The sequence below is a fragment of the Aulonocara stuartgranti genome (genome assembly GCF_965226115.1).
Source record: "Aulonocara stuartgranti genome assembly, chromosome: 17".
Classification (NCBI taxonomy): domain Eukaryota; kingdom Metazoa; phylum Chordata; class Actinopteri; order Cichliformes; family Cichlidae; genus Aulonocara; species Aulonocara stuartgranti.
The window spans coordinates 31321944-31342500 of NC_138953.1; the positions used below are offsets into that span (position 1 = coordinate 31321944).

General features: G+C 39.3%; 1 protein-coding gene across 6 annotated transcripts in view; it reads right to left on the minus strand.

The window, feature by feature from the left end:
- The window catches only part of LOC309692021 (tyrosine-protein phosphatase non-receptor type 12-like), a 55277-nt gene extending 40182 nt beyond the window's left edge, over positions 1-15095 (minus strand). For 5 of the 6 annotated variants that reach the window (XM_082510142.1, XM_082510143.1, XM_082510141.1 and 2 more), the window contains exon 1: positions 14478-15095. In XM_082510142.1, the coding sequence (XP_082366268.1) occupies positions 14478-14579 (102 nt within the window). In that variant the 5' untranslated portion in view covers positions 14580-15095. The remainder of the gene's footprint in view (positions 1-14477) is intronic. The other variant, XM_082510139.1, reaches the window with a different exon arrangement.
- Between the last annotated feature and the right edge of the window lie 5462 nt (positions 15096-20557).

Sequence of the window (20557 nt, forward strand, 5' to 3'; positions counted from 1 at the left end):
GCTCACTGTCTAAAGATTTGTGACTGACAAGTCATTAGCCAACAAGCATACTCTGGACAGCCCCCCTTATTCCTTGAGTGACTATAATTTACACAGTGGCCATTATGTTGTATTCAGCATTACTTGAAATTAGTGAATGAGCGCATCAAGTAATCAGCAGTCTTTTTCCAAGCACAGGAGTCACCATTAAAAGGATGACTTCAGTGCTGGTTTCACTTTTCAGACCCAGAACCAATTTCTGTTTGTTATGCTACTATGAGATGAGCTCATTTCAAAACTGCAACAATTAAATTATTAACTGTGTGGTTGATCAGATATAACAATTTCTTCATTTCAAAGGCAAAAACATCTATTATTCCCTGGTTTCATCGTCTTAAAATTGACAATATACAGCTTTTGTTTTAAAAAGCTCAAATAGGCTTATTCAACCACCACCTTTATCTCAGAAACTATCTATTGGTATTTTTTAACATTTTATACTCTAGGCCAGGGGTCGGCAACCTGCGACTCCGGAGCCGCATGCGGCTCTTTAGTCCTTATAGTGCGGCTCCGCGTGGTTTGGGAAAATAAATTAGAAGTATTTAGCTGAAGTGTATTTTACTTATGTTAGTTCTTTTTTAACTTGAAAAAAAAAAATTATATTCTATTATTTTTTCATCGCTCAAAATAAGCGCCACACTCGCGGAAGCCAGTGTACCACAACGGCTCACAACAGTTTTTGTTTGCTACATGGATCATTTTAGTTCTGCTGGGTGTCTTTCCTTTTGTTATATTTCTTAAAGAGTTCAAAATGTGTTAATTACATAAATAAAATTTAATTTTCTCTGTAGCACTTCATGGATTTCATAAGCAACACACCTTAGTTGTTCACACAAAGCATAAAGGTAAAAAAAAACAATATATACAGTGTTATCTTCATTTTAGATGTCAAAAAGTATTTGTGGCTCCAGTGTTTTCTTTTGCGTGGAAACTGGGTCCAAATGGCTCTTTGGGTGTTAAAGGTTGCTGACCCCTGCTCTAGGCAATTCACAGAGGAAAATAAGTAGATTAAAACAACATTTCAAAAGCCAAAATACTAGTTGTCACCATTTCCCATATTAATAATGGGGAATGGCAGCAAAAACCACATCACCTAACTATTCAGCTGCTACTTAAAACTAAATACAGTGGTCCCTCGCTATAACGCGGTTCACCTTTCGTGGGGGTTTACACAATTTTTTTTTAGACCATTATCAATCAATCAATCTTGTTCCGTGTCTCCTGTACAGTACAGAATGCGTTAGGCTTGTCAAATTTACATAAATCTTTGATCGCAGTGTGACTCTGAAGTGCTGTACTGTATGTTTGTAAGTTTTCTCCCCAACAAACACAACAATGTCAATGAACCGTTTTGCACAGTCAGAAGGCACCTGCGGGTGCCTTTGGTTTGATTATACAAGAGAGAAAAGTGTGAAAATGTTCATGCCTGTCTGAGAAAAGCATATAAAGTGTGTAGTGAGGGGCTTTACAGTCTTAAAACATCTATAATAATTGTAAAAAATAAAGTTGGCTACTTTGCGGATTTCACATACAGTGGGGCAAAAAAGTATTTAGTCAGCCACCGATTGTGCAAGTTCCCCCACTTAAAATGATGACAGAGGTCAGTAATTTGCACCAGAGGTACACTTCAACTGTGAGAGACAGAATGTGAAAAAAAAAAATCCATGAATCCACATGGTAGGATTTGTAAAGAATTTATTTGTAAATTAGGGTGGAAAATAAGTATTTGGTCACCTCAAACAAGGAAAATCTCTGGCTCTCACAGACCTGTAACGTCTTCTGTAAGAAGCTTTTCTGTCCCCCACTCGTTACCTGTATGAATGGCACCTGTTTGAACTCATCATCTGTATAAAAGACATCTGTCCACAGCCTCAAACAGTCAGACTCCAAACTCCGCCATGGCCAAGACCAAAGAGCTTTCGAAGGACACCAGGAAAAGTATTGTAGACCTGCACCAGACTGGGAAGAGTGAATCTACAATAGGCAAGCAGCTTGGTGTGAAAAAATCAACTGTGGGAGCAATCATCAGAAAATGGAAGACATACAAGACCACTGATAATCTCCCTCGATCTGGGGCTCCACGCAAGATCTCATCCCGTGGGGTCAAAATGATCACGAGAACGGTGAGCAAAGATCCCAGAACCACACGGGGGGACCTGGTGAATGACCTGCAGAGAGCTGGGACCAAAGTAACAAAGGTCACCATCAGTAACACACTACAACGGCAGGGAATCAAATCCCGCAGTGCCAGACGTGTTCCGCTGCTGAAGCCAGTGCGTGTCCAGGCCCGTCTGAAGTTTGCCAGAGAGCACATGGATGATACAGCAGAGGATTGGGAGAATGTCATGTGGTCAGATGAAACCAAAGTAGAACTTTTTGGTATAAACTCAACTCGTCGTGTTTGGAGGAAGAAGAATACTGAGTTGCATCCCAAGAACACCATACCTACTGTGAAGCATGGGGGTGGAAACATCATGCTATGGGGCTGTTTTTCTGCCAAGGGGACAGGACGACTGATCCGTGTTAAGGACAGAATGAATGGGGCCATGTATCGTGAGATTTTGAGCCAAAACCTCCTTCCATCAGTGAGAACTTTGAAGATGAAACGAGGCTGGGTCTTCCAACATGACAATGATCCAAAACACACCGCCCGGGCAACAAAGGAGTGGCTCCGTAAGAAGCATTTGAAAGTCCTGGAGTGGCCTAGCCAGTCTCCAGACCTCAACCCCATAGAAAATCTGTGGCGGGAGTTGAAAGTCCGTGTTGCTCGGCGACAGCCCCAAAACATCACTGCTCTCGAGAAGATCTGCATGGAGGAATGGGCCAAAATACCAGCTACTGTGTGCAAACCTGGTAAAGACCTATAGTAAATGTTTGACCTCTGTTATTGCCAACAAAGGTTATGTTACAAAGTATTGAGTTGTATTTTTGTTATTGACCAAATACTTATTTTCCACCCTGATTTACCAATAAATTCTTTACAAATCCTACCATGTGGTTTCATGGATTTTTTTTTCACATTCTGTCTCTCACAGTTGAAGTGTACCTCTGGTGCAAATTACTGACCTCTGTCATCATTTTAAGTGGGGGAACTTGCACAATCGGTGGCTGACTAAATACTTTTTTGCCCCACTGTATCGTGGGTTAGTTTTAGAACGCAACTCTCGCGATAAACAAGGGACCACTGTAACTGAATTTCTGTGGATGTTTTGCAGTCAAAGTAATAAAAACTCAGCTTTCAGAGAATAAGTGAGCATGTCAGGTCCCTGCTATTAGTTGTATAGTTAAACAGAGCTTATAAATCATGCTCATTAACAGAGGAAATAACATCAAACCACACCCTGAGCACTGGAATGAGTCAGGGGTTCGGACCTCAATGTCAAAGATCTCAACAAAGATAACGTCAAACAACTTAGCATGAGAAACCAAGTTCAACATACGCGCTCATATGCACAGTGCACTCATTTACACTTGAAGGCAACTGGCCAATATAGGTCAGTGGAGCACTGACAGAATCAGTGCATAAACAATCACACAATGAAAAACAGTGGTGCGACAAGAGTGACTTTTAGTGACACAAAGCAGAATGATTTTTTTCAGTTGCCATTGGGCCTTCCTTTTTTCCTGTCACACTTTCATTTTCAGTTCTAATGTATCTGACTGAATAAGTGGGGTATACCGTGCTTTTGCAAAGGTCCATCATGACGATGCACAAGCATCATGTAATGTTAAAGGAATCTCAAGTAAATATTTTGTAACCATATATGCGATTCTAACTTGTACATGCAGTTAAAATGATTGAAATGGACTGCGGGAAGCACCTGTGCTGAACTGAGCACACATTTAAAACCACCATTACTCCTGAGTGCCCACTTCCTTTGGGACCGCGAATGCCACCCATGCATGTACAGTACAGAGATCATTGTAGACAGACATGCACCAAAACCTACTCACACTTCTTCCTCCAATTTAATGAGTCACCGTGTTAGTGGCTTTGTGATGTCAAAAGACAAAACAAAAGTGACCAAACAAAATAAAAGCAGAAGCGGAAGGAAAAGAGACTGGAATACAGTTGGACAACCCAATGAAGGAAGTGGAAAATTAAATAGTCGAAAGACAACTTTTGAATGTAGAAAGATTTCCTGAACAAGTGTTTAGATGTTTAGCTGGTTCATGCACATTTTAATGGCAAAAAAAACCCTGGGAGACAAACCTTCAATAAATATGTAATTAAAGGAAAAAACAGAATGAACAGAATGGTTAAATTACAACTTTCAGCTCTTGGTTAAGTGTATTCAAAATGAACACTTAATGGCCCCCTCAGCTCATATTCTGTCCTGAACAGGGTCTTTTAGCTCCTCCATCCTTTCTTCTTATTGGCTGCCCCTCACAAACAAGATTTGAACAGGAGATGGGTGGGGCTTTGTGCTCACAGCCACAGTTTTGTGCCTGACATATATGACCATATTAGGGTCTGAAGCTGAGTGAGAGTGAACTTAATTATCAGCATGACCTCTCCTCTGCCTTTAATCTATTCTGTTTCTCTAAAAGTAATCTGAAATTTAACCAAATTCTTAAGATTATTAGATAATAAAAAATTAAAAGAAAAAAAAAAACCCACATCATTGTGAAGGAAAGTGATAATGAAATAATTCACACCAAAAAGCAATGAGATCAGGTACATTTGTAGAGTCCAAACACAACCACATGCACGCATAAATGGTTTGCATTTACCGGTATCGGCTTGTTGGTAGTTTCCCACCCTGGATCAAAGCTTACAGCAGGAAGCAGATGTGAACAGACCTCATAATCCCAATCATCTGGGACAGGGGCTCATTGTGTGTTTCGTGTGTGCTTGGTGCCTATGTGCACGTATTAATCAGCTCCCTGCTCAGATACTGTATTCACTCTCTATATTAAAGGTCAAGCTGCTGACCAAATCTGCACTTTGCTGTGCGATTCTGTGGATTAAGATGACATTTTGGATATGATATTAATAACGATAATGAAATGCAGGATTATTTTCTTCCATAACACACTATACATCAGCAGGGCAGAAGCAGGATAGGTGTGAGTGCAGGTAAACGAATGTGGGTGAGGTGCTATGAACGATATGACTCGTCCCCATTTCCTTTCACGTTAGTCACACATTGCACACACAGGTCATCATTTCCTGGGTATTTCACTGTGTTGGTCCCTTATCTTGATCATTTAAGATGTTCTGGGTTGTTGGTGGGTAAGCTAGCTTTTACACACACACACACACACACACACACACACACACCAAAAATATTGCGTTACATCTTCTGAGAAACACCCAGCTTAGAGGCAAAAGGCTCTTTTTTGGGTTAAGCCACGGAAAAAGGGCGGTTGAGAACGAAGGAGGCTTGTGACACGACAAGAAATTGGGAAGTCTTGTTTCTTGTTGTAGTAACATAAGGCGGGCTGATGGCGATTGCCACACAGACAAAAACAGCAGCAGACCCCTGCTGTGTAACCCTCTTTGACCCATTCGCACAAACAGGCTTATAAAAGTTAATTTACAGCAGCCATTTGAAAACTTCTTACCAAGAAAGTGCAAACAAATCAATTTAAATGTGTTAATTACCTTTTTTACAATATTGTTAAATGATTACTTAAATATTTGAGATTTTTGTGACATTTCTCTCCAAGTACCTGTAACTTTTAATTATTTAATATTTTCAACTATTTGTTCATTAAAAATAAACACCAGTGTGCAGTTGTAGATTTGCAGTAGCCAGTTGTGGACTTAAAATATTATGCATGTTCTGTCATTCAGTGCTGTGCTATAATTATTATGTTTACAGCTCAGTTGCTCCAGTGGCATTTTATTTATATTCAAGTTAAAATAGCACAGCTGTAACACTATAAGCGACACAGGACAGTTGGGTTAGCGATCTTGGTGGAGAATTTGCATGGCTGATGCTCAAGCCCAAGTAATCACTCACTTGTATTTCTAATGCAAGAGTAATGTTTTAACCTTCAGCATTGTGTGTGGACTTCACTAGTGCCTACTATGCCTGGTGTATTATTGGTTAGTTATGTTACCCGCCTGTTAGTATATTTTATTTGCATTTTGTGCTTTATATTTGTATTTATTATTGCTCTTAACTCATTCTGTGAAGCACTTTGGCATACCTGTGGTTTTTTAAATGTGCTATATAAATAAAATTTTATTGTAATGAATGATTGTTTCAGTATTAACATTAAGATTGTAAAACTTAAAAAAATAATCAGCTTCCTTAATTTCTGAGTTCTCTAAACTTGGGATTTACAGTGTACATGCACTCTGTGGATTAAAAGAAAATTGCCTTGGCTTTGGCAGAGAATATGTGTACTGGATTGTGTAGACATATCTATAAGGTAATCAAGTCAGGTTATCAGTCAATGGTGAGACAACATTGGCAAAAAAATGCCTTTTGACAATATAATCAAAGCAAAAAACAGACCACATGTCAAATAACAAAGAAGCTCTTTTACGCAAGTTTAAGAAACCACTGCTAAACAGCCGTCGTAAACAACAGCATCGGAAAGTAGCACCTGATAAGATAAACCAGTTGTATCACTCATTCTTTTCTGCTATAAATGGTAGAAAGACCATTTAAAATTATCTGTACCTACATGATGGAGCCCAGCAGACTCTACATTGAACCGGCAGTAGACTGGTACAAAAAGGAGACTGGTTAATGGCCTCACTTCCAAAAGTTTTCCAGGAGAAAAATAATATATTTTGGTATTCAACAAATTTTTAAAAAAGGAAGAAAAGCATTTTATCACACAGGGTTGAGTAGGCAACCCACATGCCATAAAGTTGAGGCCTGGCTTTGATTCGGCCCCATAGCCATTTACTGCATGTCTGCCCCCAGGGCTTTCTCCCAGATTTCCCATCTTCTCTACATCATCTGATCAAACAAAAGCTGCAAATAACCCCCAAAATGTATATATAAATATTTAAAATATTGACACCAGTCTTAAACCTTGGGTTAAGGCCACAGACGACATAAAAGATGGACATACACATTGTGATGTCACCTGCCAGTGTTTCCACCACAATCACCAATGATCACTTTCTAGAAGCCAGATGTTACCTTAAATGGATAAAATGGAGTGCTAATTTATCAGCTAACACTAGTTAGCTTGGTGTATTCATACATAACCCAGGTGCAACAGAGAGACATGCATATTGACTAAATAGTGCTACGTAACAGACTAATAAAATACCTGAATTTCACTCAATAAAACTAAAGCAAATTTCTTGGATGTTCTGTACCACACAACAACCCATAATAATGAGATACTCCATTAAAAATGCTTCCAAAGGCTTCAACAAAACACACTTAGTGAAATGTTTAATGTCTAATAGTTGTGGATGAGGTCTTGCAGACTGAGCAGGACACCTGGCAATCAGCATAGCCATACTCCTAACACAATTATCCAGGTGGATTAGCTTTAAAAAATTAATTTAAAAAAAATCCACCCCACTTGGATATTGGATCCAGTTGGATATTTTATTAATAGGAGAGTCTGTGGAGACTGAATAAGTGTTGCCAGTCTCAGGATGGCACCTTAAGGAAACAGAGTTTCTGCCATTTTCACCGAGGTAACCCCTTTGTTAAGACTGATGGGCCATTTGTTGTTAACATTTATATAACTTATCAGGCCAGTGTTTTCTCTTTCTCTCTCAAAAAGAAGTCACACTGTGCAAATACCTGCTGAAGAATTTGTGTGTTTGTGTGTGGGGGTTATACATAAGCAAAAAAGGCTTTCAGATTCTACACTTAATATGCGAACACACACAAACAGACATATACACACTTCACATAAGGGAAAGCCCCCTCGGTGACACTGGAAATTGTTGCCACACACAATCATAAACCCACACAAACACACACGCATTGTCACATCTCCTTTTTTTCGTCTCCTTGCTGAGCGTTTAATGTCTGTGGCCTGATGAGCACTATAGAGAAGCATGTGTGTCTGCACTTTTTCACTTTCTTTGATGTGCTCCTTCAGAGTAATCTGCTTGCAGGAAAGAAAACACACACAGAGAGAGGCTGAACTCCAATTTCTAAACCCCGTCTAGACTACAAAATTAAGTCCAGTGTTCCCAAAACAGGTACATGTGTTTTTATGAGAGTGTATTTAGAAATAATATCACCCCAACACAGTCCATAACTCACACTTCAACTTTTTCCTTGTACTGAGAGGAGACTAACAGACTTCCAGTAGTGTAAGAAGCTCTGGTTTAATTCTGCACAACTGATGTCTGACAGCATTTGGAGACGCAATGTTACCGAGGACAGCTCTGCAAAAATCCATGCATATGACCCCATGAGGCATTTGGATCAAACTGTTCACTAAATGTTTTATCAGGCTGCATGGTGGCTCAGTGCCCTATAACACGGAGGTCACAAGCTAAACCCCTGTAGCTTCTATGACAATCAACCTGCCTTGAGCTAAACTCTATATTCTATAATCAGACTTTCTCACCAAGTGTAGTCAAAGTGCAACTGTTGTCTGTACAGAGGTCACGTAATGGGTAAATGCGCTTGGGGAAAAAAAAGCTACTCACAGCAAAGCCCATTCAAATGTCTTCCTTTCCCTTTAAACCCAAATGAAAAATACTTTCAATTAGAATTTTTGATTGGCTGATTAAAAAGGAAGTAAAGTGGAGGCACTACTTTAAATAGGATCCTTCCTCTGCCCACAGGAAGTTACATATAAAAACTAAATCGTCTCCAGGAAGCCAGTGAGAGCTTACCATGTAGAAGTTGAGCTCATTTCACCACGCCAGATTGTGAGTCAGTGATGCAACTTTAGTCACAGCATTATTTATGACACAGCTATTTCCAGGTAACTGACTGATTATTACAATCTAAGGATCAAGTCATAGCAGCAAAACAGAAGCGATCTGATTTTAAATGTGAATACTAAAACATTGACCTTGTCAAGGGGGCGGTCATGGTGTAAAATAAATAACTAAGTAAATAAATAAATAAATATTAAATTAATTAAATTAAATTAAGGTGCTCTTCAATTCACTTTTAGTTCAACAGATGAGCAGCTTGCTAGCATTGTGTGATATTAAGCCTTGAGTTAAAGCAAGGCCAAAGCAGGTCTGTGATCTTCTCCAGCCTATGCAGCCAAAACATTTTGCCATATGTTTAACATATATGCAACATATTCGTTGCAATAATTTGTTAATTTTAAGGTACAAGGTGATGGGTAACATAGGTGCTGCCAAACATAGATTGTATAAAGAAGATGGTAGTAGGTCTGAAAAGTGAAAGCAATAATAACTGCTTTTTAATAGTCAGCAGAGGGAGATCTGCTGGTTTCAAAAATACTTCCAAAATTACAGACGTTTATGGGAAAGTGGTCCATGCTTCCTTGCTTTTTGACCTCTAAGCTGTAAGCACTTTCCTGATGACTTTATGGGCTTAATCTCAAGTTCTGGGTCATACTGACTAAAACACGAGGCACCATCATGGGTCATGGGACTTCACTAACCAATTGGTAACATTATTTTAATCTTTTATTTACAGTCTATGTCATCAGCGTGTGAATGGGTTGTGAAATTAAGTTAGACATGTTAAAGGGATTTTTCCCCATTTCTCTTTCAAAGCCTTTTCTGCATTGTAGTTAAAATGAATTTTATTCCTGGGAAAATCCAAAGTACTGCTTCCCACACAGAAACTTTACTTAGGCACACTACGCAATAATAATAATACCTGCTCAAAGAAATCTGAAGACTCATTGTGGCATTTTACATTTTGCAATCTGTATGAGAGAACTATGCCACTCCATGATCACTTTACATCCCTGCTTTCTTATTTTGAATGGTCACTGCTAACCAGCTAGGCTGCCTGATGATTGTGCTGATCGATACTGATCGCCGGACTCCCCAGAGACATGCGTCCATGGCTGAACGTACCCATTCACCCATCTTTGATTGTAGCTGGCAACTGCAGTCTCTGTTACTCTGAAGATCAGGTCTGGTCCGTAACTCTAAGGAGAAGCAGGTGGAAAACGACTTTGTGTTCCCAAACAGAGCTCACAAGAACTGCCAATTTCAGTAGAAAAGGGTGGAGCTGAAGAGCACCGGTGAGCTGGTACAGGTGGCTTTTAAAAATATTTAGTCATTTATATGGCACAAAAGGTTTGTAATGATATATTATATATATATATTTTTTTTTTAATTTAGAGCTGTGAATCACGCAAAGCTTTTTAAGTAGATGCCAAGGGAAAAAAATATTGAGCTGCAATTGATGAGAACAGGTCAACTTTAACAACAAGGCTTTTCAGAAATTTGCACAGAGAAACTTTAAATCATAATTTATGCCCACATAAATACTTTAAATACTTTAAAAATAAATGAATTTCAATATTTTTTCTCTTTTTTTAAGTAAACTCGATGGTTCATCTTAATTCCTCCCCTTCGTGTCTGGTTGACCAGGCTATTAAAAAAGTAAATAAATAAATAAATCTGGCTCTCTTACATAAGCACTAATAGCTGGTTTGAAAAGTCGTGGGTTGAGAGAAACAGCTGATAACCCCCCTTTTTCTGAAACAATTACAATTGCCATTGTTGCATCTGCACAGATGGTCCAAATAACAGCACATATTTGACCTTTTTTGCATGTGTACTTTTTGGATTAAGTCACCATTACAAAGCAAGAGTGTTTACAGTAAAAATGCATCTACCTTTTACTGATGACATTGCTTAACCTTAAAATGGACCAATCATGCTCATTTCCACCTCCATATTTTTTTTTCCCTTGGGCTCTAGTAGAGTAGCTTTCCATGACTCAAAAGAACCCCAAACTTGTTTATCCTATACTTGGTCTCAGCTTATTACCTGGCTCCTCTCCCTTTAAGCCAACAGTCTTCTGATTGGCTACCTCAGCAAACAGATGGTTTGAACACCAGATAGGTGGAGCTTCTGTGCTACTTCTTTCACATCATACAAAGCCAAAAGTAGGGTATTCACCATTGCAATAGTTTATATATGACAGATGGAAGGTGAATCACTTCAGAGCTGACATAAAATGCTCTTCAAGAGCTCAGTCATATCTATAAATAATGTAGGTCCTTGGAGCAAACATTCAATTCTCAATGTACATCTTTATCCTCCACTTCATAAGTATGCAGACATACATCCCATGTAATCTGCCTCTATATGACTGCCACTGAAACAGCTCACTGTCAAGTTTTCTAATAAGGTCAAACATGGCCAGATACCCCGCGATACTTTCCAATTAGCGTCCCAGGTGGAAGAAAAACCTGAAGTTTCCCCACTGCATCAAACAGCAAAACAACTACTGAAATAAACGTATAATCTCTGACTCTTTGGCCCACTAGAGCCTGTAATTATGTCAATAAAACACATTCTATATATAAACAACAATAGGCAGTTAAAGTGGGTGTTATGTCAGGGTGTTCTGGTGACTCACTTCATAGTGAAGCACACCCCATGTGCTTGTGGTATTGCGAGCTTGACTCCAGCAATTGAAAGCCTCACACAAGACTTGAAATCAACGCCACAGGCTAGCAGCAACTGGCTAAGACACTTACTTACATGTTTGCTGCGGCTTGTGAGCGTCAACAATGCTCTGTACACTGGCACACAAGCCACATGTGCTCAATCAGGACAAATTTTCTTGACTGCTAGCTGGTGCGTTTGCTAAATAATTTAGCTGAATCTCAACATTCACAAGCTGCTGCCAGCTGTTAAGAAAATTTAGCTTGAAGCCCAATTTTTATAAGCCTCATTCAGTAACTTTGCATGTACAAAAATAACCCCGATTACCATGACTAACGAGATAAAGGATAATTGATTTAATGGAAGCACTTGAATGCCCCAGCGATTAAGTTTATATGAGCTGCATGATTGTCAAGGGACTGTCTAGAGACATGTGCGATAGCCTAAGGCTAACAGGAAATATATTGTATTTCATGCCAATGAAGTTCATTTGAAAGGAAACCACAGACATCACACAAATAATCAAGAGTTAAAGCCTGACAAGCAGTCAGTAGTGTCCTACAACTTCTTAAAAACACCACATTTAATAGCCTAAAAACGCTTGGTGGGGTGTTTTGCTGGAAAAACTGACAGGAAGAAACACTTTCCGCTTTAAAAGCTTTAAAATTGTTCTCTTCCCATACAACGTGTGGTTGTTGTAGGCAGTTTGACAAGGCGTGGACGTGTGTAATCTATGAATGGCAAGTATAGTGGTGCTAAAAGAAGAACCTGCATTTAACCAGTTGAGTCTAGAAACAGAATTTAAGGGCGAGAGAAAACGGGCAGGCAATAAAATCACAAACATATGGACACTGTACTGAGTCTACCGCGTAAAAATTCATCTAAAGAGGGCATGCATGGTGAAATGAATCTTCTGTAAATAAGCCAAAAGCAGACTAGTTCCAGCTCCGTAGCTCTCGTCCACCATGCACTTCCTTAATGCCTCTCACATAGCTGAGAACTAATTTTTTTTTTTTGCCGAACATCTCCCAGCTCCTTGTTTTCTGCAACTCTCACTCAAAAGACAAGACAGAAGGCTAAGTCATGAGCACAAAATTAGACACAGATTCGCTTATTATAGAAACTGTTATGTACTTAATCTGAACGAGAAAGAGAGCCCTCGATCCAAAGTGTGCCAAAGAGTTGCATTTTTATAGCCAGGACAAAATGTTATGAAATGGGCCAAGAAAGAATGTTGCAAGCTCCAGCAAGCAGCTTGCATGAAGTAGGGAAGTGAGGAGAGTCTGTGTGTGGGGGAAAAAGTTAACCATTCTGGTGCTGAGGAGCTTAATTCCCACATAATCAAACTGCAACATGATTAACATGAAACTAGGCTGGATGATAAGGCTGCTCATGAAGGAAAGTCTAAACCTGTTAAACTGTAAACTTGCTGTAAATTAAGATAGTAAATCAATTTCCACCGAACATTTCTAAACATATCTAAATTAAAGTGGACTCAACGACAGAAATGTTTTTATAGGAGTGACATTCCTGTTGTGGCATTTTAAACCATTTCACAAGCCTTGGTCCTATTTTGAGTCCAGACTTTCAACACAGTGACATCCAGTTATGTAGTGAAGGCAAACTAATGGACTGTGGGTCAGCAGTCACCACAAAATATGTAATCAAAATCACTTCAACAGCAAGCATCTCTAATCTCAAAAGATCCTCTCCACATGTAAGAAAGTTGCCAGATTAAAACTAATGCTGTTGTAAGGTTTAGTTTAAATCAGGGATGTCAAACTCATTTTAACATTGGGGGCCAGATACAGCCCACTTTGACCTAACTACATGTTTGAACTGAATGATAGAAAAATAATTTTGTCTGTCAGCGTGACTCTTAAATTGTAAGAAAAAAACCTGTAAAATTACATGCTACAATTAGGTGTATCCATTGCACACATAAATGACCTAAAAATAATCAAATATAGCAACCATACATTTCTATAATAGACAAAAAACTGGAACCTTTCAAACATTTAATTTTTAAAATCTTTGGTGTAGCTTGAATCTCCATGTGGGTGCCTTTAGAAGTAAAGATAAAGCTGTAAAACATTTGAAAATACTGTTAAAAGTCCAAAATTTATACCCTCAATCATGTCTTCCAAACTTTGTAGTAGGGTCTGATTGGAGTCTTTGCCTGGCCTCCAAGCCTTAGGTTTGACAACCCTTGTTTAAACGGTCTTTTTTTTTTTTTTTTAAATATATGGGTCCAGTGTATGGGGAGCTCTTTGCAATTTGCTTTCCTTAAACTGGAAATGTAAATAAAAGTTTGCAAGTGGCCAGATTTATCAATGACCACAATAGATACCTGCTAAAACTTCTACTAAAATTGAAGTCATTTTATAAATAGTTGACAGGATTTTTTTTATTACTGGAACACAGAGAAAACCACAGGAAATAAAGCATGCAATCAAGCTTAGGTTTGTGGATATTTAGTGCTTATGAGGACAATGAATCACTGCACTGTCTCAATCAAGCATATAGCCACAATAAAAGATATACCTACAAGCTGCTCCAGCAACGTCATTAAAATAAATAAATAAATAAATAACCAAGAGCTAGAGAGACAATAATATATCTTGTCTTTATCATTTGCCCTTTTTAAAAATTTTTTAAAGAAACCGGAATCGGCTGTATTTCTGTGGCATGGGAGACAATGCTAGGCCGCCATGTAAAGCCTGGAAATGGGAGGAAAAAGGAAGAGGGCAGTGTGGCCACCCCTGCCTCACCTCCTGGGGGATACACAGAGAACCAGGAGACGGGGGGGAGGCTGGGTATGATATGAAGGGTCAGTATGGAGGAAAAGGTGGAGGTTATAAAGGGAAGAGGGTACATGTGAGACAGATATAGGATACAAGAGGCTAGGTGGAGGCGCCTGTTAATTTTGACCCACCATAAAGTCGCTGCCGAAGTTATCCTCTCCCCTCTCATCGTTCCCTTCGCTCATGGCCTTCACCCCCTGGATAAACTTTCTCAGGATGCCGGCTTGGTCCATTTCTTCAATCTTCTTGTTGCCTTTTCCTTTAAAAAATCTCCCAAACTGGCAGGGGGGTAGGGGAAATGTTACAAAATAATAAAACAAAAGCGGACACAGGGAAAGAGGGAAGAAGGAAGGGAGGGGAATAAATAAAAATAAATAAGCTTCACGGGTCCTCCCAGAGAGTCATCGTCCGCTCACAACACAACACCTTTTTTTTTATTATCGCCCCATGTTGTTTCTCCCTTTCCTTCTTTCTTTCTTCTGGACTGTTTTCACAACGACAGCGGTTAGTCCCAGAGAAAAGCAGCAGCGGCCGGATTTTCTGCCCCGTAAACAACTTCACAACCGCGGCGGTGCACGAACTGTAAACACTTGGCTATGCGAGAAAAGAAAAATAAAGGAAAAAAGACAAGAGCCTGGGTCTGGCCAGCTTATGTACCCCTCCCTGTCTACCTCGGTTGCCACATTCACACACTGCTGCTCGTTATTCGCTACTGGGGAACATCCGGACTGGGTAAAGCCAAGGAACAATTAGGCCCGCCCCTTCCAGGATATACTTATATCTGATTGACTAACGCTGACCAGGAATTAAAATCCAAGTGGCTAAACTGGGTGTCGCTCCACCCAATAGCGTGTTCTCATTGGATAGAATCTGTGCCTGTCGTTTTGACGCTATTCGTCATTGGTGAGCTAAATTACGATCCAAAAACGTAAGGTTTAAATAAACGGCTTTACTGTTTTGCTGTAATTTTTATCGATACTTTAAAAAATTATTTGTTTTTATTCGATGATATGCTGCTTCACATAAAAAATGTTTTTTCTTACAGTCTGATAATTATATATCTAAATAGGTCATCAGTATTATTACATTTAATTGGGAAAACAAACACATTTATATCTTCGTGAACGATATAGTCCTACTCTACTGTACATTTTACATAATTTCATTTGTCTAAAACTTTAGTAACCAAATTATTTCTCAATCCTATCTTAGTATTGTAATACTTCGCACTTTACGAGTATAGGTATATATTGCAATTCACTCTGCGTGTCAGCGCTACTTAACAAATACTAATTTAATGGGAACTGTTTATCAGAATGTACAGATACACCTTTCTAGATCTGTCCTGGTAATTTGAATTACTATAACCTTCTCTATAACCTGCTCTCAGAAAATGCCACTCACTGAATATTTTTCTTTCTTTTAGACCATTCTCCATAAACCCCATTTAAAAAACTCAGTAGATCATCAGTTTCTGAAATACTCAAACCAGCTCATGTGACACCAGCAACAATTCAGAGTCACTGGAATCAAACTTCCTCCCAATTCTAATGCACAGTTTGAACTTTTGCAGGTCGTCCTGACTATGTCTATATGTCTATGTCATGCATTAAGTTGATGCCAAATGAGTGGCTAATTAGATATTTGTATTATAACAGGTGTACCTAATAAAGTGGAGGTGAGTGTGTATATATGCATGCATTTCTGTTTCTTCACATCGGTGGAAAAACATTGTTGGATGATTTTTTTATTTGTCACTTTCTTAAATCAGTGATCACATTCATTATTAGAAAAATAGAGGACATCAGTAAACGTTTGCATACATTTGCATACATGTATTGTAATGAAATCTATTGGCCTTCAATATCTAACTATCCGTGGTCTAAAATCAGAAAGAATAACTATAACAAATAATCCTAAAACTAAGATAGATAGATAGATAGATAGATAGATAGATAGATAGATAGATAGATAGATAGATAGATAGATAGATAGATAGATAGATAGATAGATAGATAGATAGGAAGAAGCAACTAACAGCTAAGAGATTAATGGGTCAGATATATAATCTGGATTAAAATGTGACAGAAATAGAGACAAAGAAACGTATCATGTATCACGCACATATTTAATTCTCCAGTGTGACTGAGTGTGTGTGTGTTTAGGTGATGTGTTTTGTCACATACTCACTTTTGCAGTGATAATGCTGATCTTAATTTTGTTGTAAGTTTTTTTTTTCAAAGACAATAAAGGCCTTCTAATTCTAATTAGGCATGCAGACAGTGTAAAATTGTCACTATTGTGGTAGCAAAAGTAATAGCAGTTATTAGTACTATAGCAGAAAATGTATTAGCATTGAAAGTACATGGTATATAGCAGAAGATTGGTATTATGTATGTGTTATGTAATAATGCTAAGAGGTTCTAATTTGAACATCCAGTTCATTTAAATTTGATGTAACTGACAAACTGAGGAGAAAGTGCGAATGACAAACGGAGAAAAAAAGAGAGGAACCAAATTGGTATTCAGGATAAAGCTGTCTGGGGACGAGAACTCAATAGACACTTATGCACGACGAACTGTCTTCCAATAAACACAGAGGGGAATCAAGTCACTTTGTTTTCCTTTAGTTCTAGCACTGACAACAAACAAACCCATCTATTCAGCTAGAGTAAGAGGGAGAAGGAGAGGGGACGCTGTCACAGAGCCAACAAGCCTTTCCTCACACAAACTGCTTTTTGTTCCTCTTGTCTTTAAACTTATTTGCTTGTTATCCCAGTAAATATTCACTGTTTTCTTTGCTGTCCCAGTTTCATGTCCTTCTCTCTTTCCTACATTTTCTCTCTCGTTGTTTAATTTTATTTCTGAGCTGAGTCAAACTTTCTTGCCCTTAGCTGTGCCCTGAATGGAATCTATAGTTGTTACTGTATTTAAGAGATGCATTATCTACTAATCCAATAACTGAATTCTGAACATTTTTGGGGGATTAAAGAGCCTAAGAAAGTAGAACCCAAAGATATTCAGCCAAAAAAAAAAAAAAAAGACTCTCATACACACTGGTGAGGGTTAACTATATAAATGAAGACAGATTGCTAACACGCTGCAGTCAAGCTATGTCAGTTTGCACTTTTCAGTGCAACTTGTCTACGATGCACCTCTTTGACTCAGCTGGTCGGGTTGCTAACTGGTTGTACTCTGGTTATATTCCTATATAAAAGCATTTTGGAGTTAAATTGCTGCCCTGCACCGACTACATCAGAGGTTGTGGAAGAATTTCTCTTACAAATCTGCTAGGTTCTCTCTGGACTCTGAATGTAAGTAGTCAATGTTAATTTCTGTGTATGTAGATGGCAACAGTTTCCCCAGTTTTTCACAGATAACTGCTGTAATATCACAAACAGATTGCATGTAATTGCCAACTTGACCCCATTTAATTATAAATTATTGCAGACTGACTCCAGCTTTTCACCATCTTAACCCAACAAGGTTTCTTTAAAGAGAGCACCTGACCCTGCCTTCGAAAAGACTACTTCGAAGACAATAAGACTGCAAGTTCATTGCACAAAGTTACCACAACTGGTACCCAACCACTGCTTTCCCTAATGTGACTGTAGCATACGGTAGCTTTGTCCTTCTTTATAAAAAAAATTCTTACTCATTATCATGTATCAGCTTGTTTCCCTCTAAGACCACTTCCTTTAACCCATGTTTCTTCTGATTGGCTGCCCCTCTCAAGCACAAGGTGTGAATACAGGTGGGATGGAGAGCAGGAAAAGCATACTGTGTCAGTTTTAAGGTACATAAATAATGATTTCTTTGTGAGTCTGCGCAGAAGGATGTAATTGTGTAGCTGGATTATTCTGTTTCCTCCCAGCATAGTTCATTAGAAATAGGTCAAGCAGACTGAGGAGATAAACACACATCAAAGAGCACTGTGGTCTACTGTACTCTGTGTGTGTGCGCGCATGTGCATGACTTCTCTCATGGCTGTATGATGAGGAATATTTTAGGAAAGAGCTTGTGGCCTTCTCTCTTTTCTCAGCACTGGCTCTGGTTGCACTGCATCTGACCCTGACCTCTGATCTCGATGCAGAGAAGATGGGAGTCAAAATTTCACAAGAGAGGGGGGGAGGATCAGTTACACATGATATTTTTATGACCCTTTTCCCTTCCTTTACCAATTTCCTCTGCCAGTGCATCTCCACTCTCTTTACCCCTCCTTCTCCACAGATACGTCTACAGCTCTCAAACATATACACACTCCCCCCCCCCTCCTTTTTTCACTGACTCTTCATTTCCAGTCCTTCCTCATTCTATACTCACTCTCTTCTTTTTCCTTCCTCCCTCTCTTTGTGGAATGTGCTGTTCAGAAGCAGCTGAGTGGAGGAATGTTGCTGTAACAAGCCCATACAACAACCCCAAGGTAGGGAGGTTCCCCCCCCACACACACACAGTCATGTATTTACACCTTAATTTTCTGCATGTCACATACTTGCCTGCAGTAGAAGAAGAGCATTAAGATGCACAGTTGCGGGCGTGATAGGATGACTGTGACAGTATCTAGTCTGGACACACACATGCACATAGAAAAAGGCGTAGAGAGAGAGACAGAGAGACAGAACGTGAGCCTGCCTGTTGGAGTAAGGTGAAAATGTCTGCCCTCCGGGTAGAGGAATGACTCAGTGGCATGTTACAAAACTACACCATGCCCCCTTCTGTTATGTGCTTCGAAAACACTGGTATACATGCGGTAGCATGCAGATGCTTCCCTGCATGTGACATTAATATCATGCTCTGTGACATGATCTGCCCCATGATCACAGTGCCACAGCCAAAAGACATGAGGCGTTACTAAAGAGCATGAAAACAATGCCAACCATAAGCCATAAGGCCTTCACAGCCAGGATATCTCAGCTTAATTGAATACCCATAAATCAAAGCATCAAGCCCCAGCAGCAGCATCCAAATATCTAATGATGAAATCTCTCCCGGGTGAGTAATGTTGGGGACCCACAGAGCGAGTGTTATAGTCTTTTGGTTGTAACACTTCATTCTTGTTCTCTTATTTCACGTGCCTCCTGCGTTTTCTCATTCTCTGCGTGTCATTACTATCTGTGAGTTTATTCCTGCTCCCTCTTTTGCTTTGGTTCCTGCTTTTATTTTGACAGTTAGTTCCTTGTGTAGTTTTCTGTATTTTTAGCTCCCTCCATTGTTCTTTTTGGTCTCGACTTAGTTCACCCGGGCCTTACTGCCTCTCTTCGTGTTGTGTGTCTTTAGTCTTTAGTCGAGCAACCAGGCGTGTGCCCTCGAGCACCCCTCCAGTTTTGTTCCAGGGTTGGGCCAGGGCAGAATAAAGTCGTCCTTTGATCTCCTCTGCATCAGGATTTACTGAGAGTTAAGAAAGTTGAGAACTTCTGCTATGCAGAGGAGATCAAACTGACATGGGTGGATGACATAACAAGAGCATTATAACCTGAAACAGCCAGACATCATTGTCTTTCAGTTCCTCATAAACTGGTCATCTGTTCCTGCAGTCATGAGGGGCTGGCTAGTTGTGGTTCTTGGCTTTGCCTCTGAACAAGAGAAATACAGTGAAGGGAATCTTCAAGCACAAAAAAACTATTGTCGCGAGCCCATGTACAGTGCTTCTGGCATTAACAGAGATGTTAATGTCACACCGTGAGAGAAGCGCCACTATACTTTTTATTTCCTTGATGAAGGGTTTCCAGCTGAAGCCTGAGATCTATGAGAAATATGAAAGTAAAGAGTTTAGACAAATGGAGGGGATCCACATGGGCAAACCGCTGCCATCCAACAGCCAGATCAAAGCGGGTTAGAAGAAGGGGGGTGGACCCAGTTAGCATCTTGGTATTTAAGATTTACTCAAATGGTTGCTTTTTAAATCTCCCTCTTGTTCCTTTATCATTTCTGTGTCTACATGCATTTCTTATGTTCTTGTTGTTGTTTTGGTTTTTGTCCATCTTCTTTTTGGTTTTATGACACTTGAGTCTATCACATGAAATAGCAGGGCCACACTAAAAGGGCTCAATGTTCTCTGAGATCATGGTGAGGGAAACTGAAGTGTTTTACAATGTATCCAATTGTTATGGAGCTATTTCAGATTTAACCCCACCCCCCACCCCCAAATGTGACACATTAATGACATCAGCGAAAACAAAAGTCATCAAAATTTCAGTTACAGTCAGAATAA